This window comes from Malaclemys terrapin, chromosome 1 (genome assembly GCF_027887155.1).
Source record: "Malaclemys terrapin pileata isolate rMalTer1 chromosome 1, rMalTer1.hap1, whole genome shotgun sequence".
Taxonomy (NCBI): Eukaryota; Metazoa; Chordata; order Testudines; family Emydidae; genus Malaclemys; species Malaclemys terrapin.
The window spans coordinates 336,763,685-336,767,783 of record NC_071505.1 but is presented as its reverse complement, the minus strand read 5'-3'; the positions used below and the strand labels follow the sequence as shown (position 1 = coordinate 336,767,783).

Genomic DNA, 4,099 nt, shown 5'->3' with positions numbered 1-4,099 from the left:
AACTGTTCCAATCAGAAGTTATCTTCATGGCCATTTTCTTATCTTTCAATGACCAGATAACATGACCTATGAAATTCCTGCTTTAAGGTCAAGTTCTGAAATTTAGTTAAGTATCATTTGGGGTGAGGTCCAGTTTGCAAATACAGACACAATGCTGACCCTGAACCGATTACTAAGCAGGTTTTGAGACCTGCAGAGGCTCAGTGGTGTGATTAGCTGGAAATAGAGGAGTGTCTTTAGCTGGTATACACACCCCTTCCCTCCACTGTTAAAAGCCACCTGTCCCCTGTGCGCCTTTCACTCTCATCATAACAGCCAAGCAGCTTGAAAGGCTTCAGCACCATCAGCCAGCATCCCCGTTAAGACCTGCAGAAGCCAGCAACATTCAGAGCCGGAGAAGCCGTCCGACCACGGCCATGGAAGAGTACTTCTCTGCAATCCGCAAGATGGAACAAGCGGTTATGTTTCCCAGCCTCCTCAGAGGCGTCTACATGGAACAACAGGATGATGCATCCACTGGTGATTTTGGCAACAGGGACCTGTATGAGTATTACATGCAACTGAAATCCATCAAACTCGCGGTGGAGGGTAGACTGGCGCCTCTAAATGAAAGCAAACACCAAATCAGCAGCAGAGAAGAAGTACAAGAGAACGGAGAGGAGGCCGATCTTGAAGGACTGCTTTATCATCACTTTACAGGCTTGTATCGTGTCCTGACCCATCTGACCAGAAAAGCCAATGCCCTGATCAGAAAATACAATGAAATTATAGGACAGATCAACCAGAGTGAAATTACGCTTACCTGGTGAAACAGCCACCAATAACTTCAAAAGGTGAGACCTCAGCCATTATATCTCTATTGAAGTTTTCTGAGATGCCAAATTGTGTCCACTCCCCTTTCTCCAAAATCTAAGTGATTATCAGTCTAGTTTAACTGATAATTATGTTATCAGCACCTAAAAACAGCAGGACCCACAGGTTCAAATCCTATTTGGAGGATTAATCACTTTCTTCAAAGGTAGTGAAATTGTGCTGTATCCATTTTAACCAAATGGGGGTCTTTTACCTGCCTCTTAAAGATAATTTTAAAGAGGGATTTGATTATTTGTTTTAAGGCAGACAGTTCACATTGTCCACCAACATTCAGATGAGACCTTAATAACTAAGGTTCTTTCTTTTGCTGTGTGCAGAGACAAGAGAACATAGAACATTTGTAGTAAGACTAGTGTTTTGGGTGAGGATCCTTGGGAGTGCCATATGTTGGGACACCCTATTGGCTCTTGTGCAGTGCTGCTAGACGTACTGTACTTTGCAGAGTGCTCTGGGGTGAAAGCTGCTCTATAAAGATTACATTAATTTTCTGACATTAGAAAAATACAAGCACTTGAAATTAAGTTTCAAGTTTGAAATTACCTGATCAGTGAAAAGTTCAAATGCTTCCTTCCGTGACAAGCTCTTGGAGGCAGGGACTGTATTTTGTGCATGTGCACATGTACAGCGCTAGCACAAAGATTTTGATTCAGACCTTTAGGCACTCTCACAATATATGTAGTTAATAGGAACAGAGATCTGTTCCAGGGGGAACCTTATCTCCTGTACTTCTTGTAATAAACGGAGGATTAATGGGGGTTAGTATGTGGCAAAGATTTAAGAAAAACAGTATTGTGTAATTTAAAAAGTTAGGTATGATTCAAGCATTGGAACCTAGAAATGCCCTCCCGTGTTGGCTATTTTGAATGACAATAAATGCAGTATCAAAAGCAGTACTTCCTCAAACACATACAGAAAAGAGAACATGTCAAAATTGCTGACTATTTTGTGATTATCCCACAGGACACACTACCACCCCTGTGCTGCATACAGTTGACGTCCTGCGGCAAGTACTGCTGGTGAATTATTTGACTGACACCAAAGATGCTGGCCATCTGACAGCCAATGTTTTGTAATAACCAGAATAAATGTGATCATTCCTTGCTGTAACATGAACTCATTGTCCCTCTCAAATACCTCACATGCATGTTAATTTTCAACTACCAGGGCAAAAATCATTGTATTATGCTGCGGCTGTGTGAAAGATAATCCTCTTTTCTTACTTGTAACTAAACCTTTAAAAGTGGGCTGCTTCCACCCACTACTTGATAATAAAACATCACAAACTGAAATACTCCTCAGGCACATGTAACTCTGTACCTCAAGCATAACGGCCGTCTGTGAAGGAGACAGGGTTTTCTCAAGGGCTGGTCCAAGGCTGTGGAATGAACTCCCCCAGGAACTAAATACTTCACCAACCTCACCCCGTTCCACTCCAAGTATAAAGGTGCAGGTCTTCAGTTTGCTTCTCAAGCACCCACAGAGCACAGGGGATGTAACACATTAAATTACTTATTTAAAAACCCACTCAATTTCTCCTTTGAGAGAAGAAGAGGGAAAGAAAAAATGACATGTGATGGATGCTAGTCATGACTTCAAGGGGGCCAGCATTTTACTCATGGGTTTTTTTCCTCTCCCTACACCAGCAAAGTCATGGGCAGCCAATGATCCAGCCATGGGGGTAGGCTAGCCCCTGGCCCCTCCCCTTCTACCCGAGGCCCAGCCCCTCGCCCACAGGAGCCCAGAGCACCCCCGCCATGGCCCCCAGGCCCAGAGCACCGGGCAGCGCAGCAGCAGTGCCCCCAGCCCCAGAACACCAGACAGCCAGTGGGCCCCAGTGCCAGCTGCCCCAAGTCCCCTCGGCTGGCTGGCCAGCCCCAGCCCCGGCAGAACACCGGGAACTGCAGAAGACCTGGGGGCAGAGCATAGGTAGGACCACGCCAGCCCCCCCCGCCTATGATACCTACCACCCATGAGCAAAGGTCAGGTTGTCCAGGAATGAGGCAGGAGGGGACATACTTCAGCTCTTGGGAAGGAAGGTGATGACTGCTTCCAGCAGAAAGCACAGTGCTAGTTGATTCAGATAAGTGTTACTGGCAGATCTACTAGAGGACATTTGTCCACTCTCCCGGGTGCAGGATAAACCTATTGTTCACTAACCGCTTTAGCTGGCTGCTTGTACTTGCACAAAAGATACCACGCCAGACAAATGGAATAGTCAAAGGAGGGGAATAAAAATAAGGGGCTTCCATCACTTAACAAAAAGTTATGCCCCCTCCCTTTCCCCTGCCACGTTTTAAACAGAGCCAACGTACGCCTTGCTGATTTCACCATTTGTTACTTGTCAGTTGGTTTGCTTCTATAAACTCCCAAATTACTGTACATTGCACCATATACCCAAGCTTTTGGGTTGTGCAGCATAATTGTCTGATCTCAACACAGCTCTGGGGACGTTGTTTGTTCACTGCTAGGCAGAGGCACAATTTTTATAGATCACATGAAAGAAAGGGGTTCCGCTCTCCCATTAGGTTGTCACTGCATGGTAGTTATTTTACAATAACCCATATTCCTTCTTCCCCAGCATGTTTATACAGTAACGCCTCACTTAAAGTTGTCCTGGTTAACATAGTTCCGTTGCTGATCAATGCTCGTTTAAAGTTGCGCAATGCTCCCTTGTAACGTTGTTTGGCAGCCGCCTGCTTTGTCCACTGCTTGCAGGATTCTCTGGAAGAGCAGCCCCTCCTTGTGGGGATTAGAATCGGGGGGGCTCGCAGCCCCCCCCCCCCATCAGCTCCCCTAAATTCCCCGTAAGGTGTGTGGCTCGGCAGCTGTTCAGCTGTCCCTCCCCCCACTGCCCTCTGCCTTGGGCTGCTCCCAGGAGCTTCCTGCTTGCTGGGGGTGGGGGGGAGAGGGGTGCTGATATCAGGATGTCCCCCTGCACCTGCCCCCCCGCCCCGTACCCCCTTGTGAAGTTATGAGTGTAATATAATATCTCATTGAAAGGTGACAGGGCCAAAAAGAGTTAATTAACTCACAGACTGACCTGGCCCACAGCTGAACTTTAGAGACTGGTGAGGAAGATATGTAAGTGAATAGAGCTTTGAAATGCAAGTCTGCATTGTTAGAGATAGAAGGGTAGATGTTTGCTCAGGTCTTGTGATGTAAGCAAACAAGTCTTGTCTATTGCTATAGCTTTGATTCAAAGATCAAAAAAGGAGTAGGGGGAGGG

The 4,099-nt window shown here is 46.2% G+C and overlaps 1 protein-coding gene across 1 annotated transcript; it reads left to right on the top strand.

Moving 5' to 3' along the window:
* Positions 1-294: 294 nt before the first annotated feature.
* Positions 295-2,166, top strand: THRSP (thyroid hormone responsive). The gene is made up of 2 exons (XM_054017404.1): positions 295-833; positions 1,834-2,166. The coding sequence occupies exon 1, from the start codon at positions 417-419 to the stop codon at positions 807-809; it is 393 nt and encodes a 130-aa protein (XP_053873379.1). The 5' UTR covers positions 295-416; the 3' UTR covers positions 810-833; positions 1,834-2,166.
* The last annotated feature ends 1,933 nt before the right edge of the window (positions 2,167-4,099 follow it).

Excerpts from the sequence above, each read along its gene's own strand:
- THRSP (XM_054017404.1), top strand. The coding sequence starts at position 417 with ATGGAAGAGTACTTCTCTGCAATCCGCAAGATGGAACAAGCGGTTATG.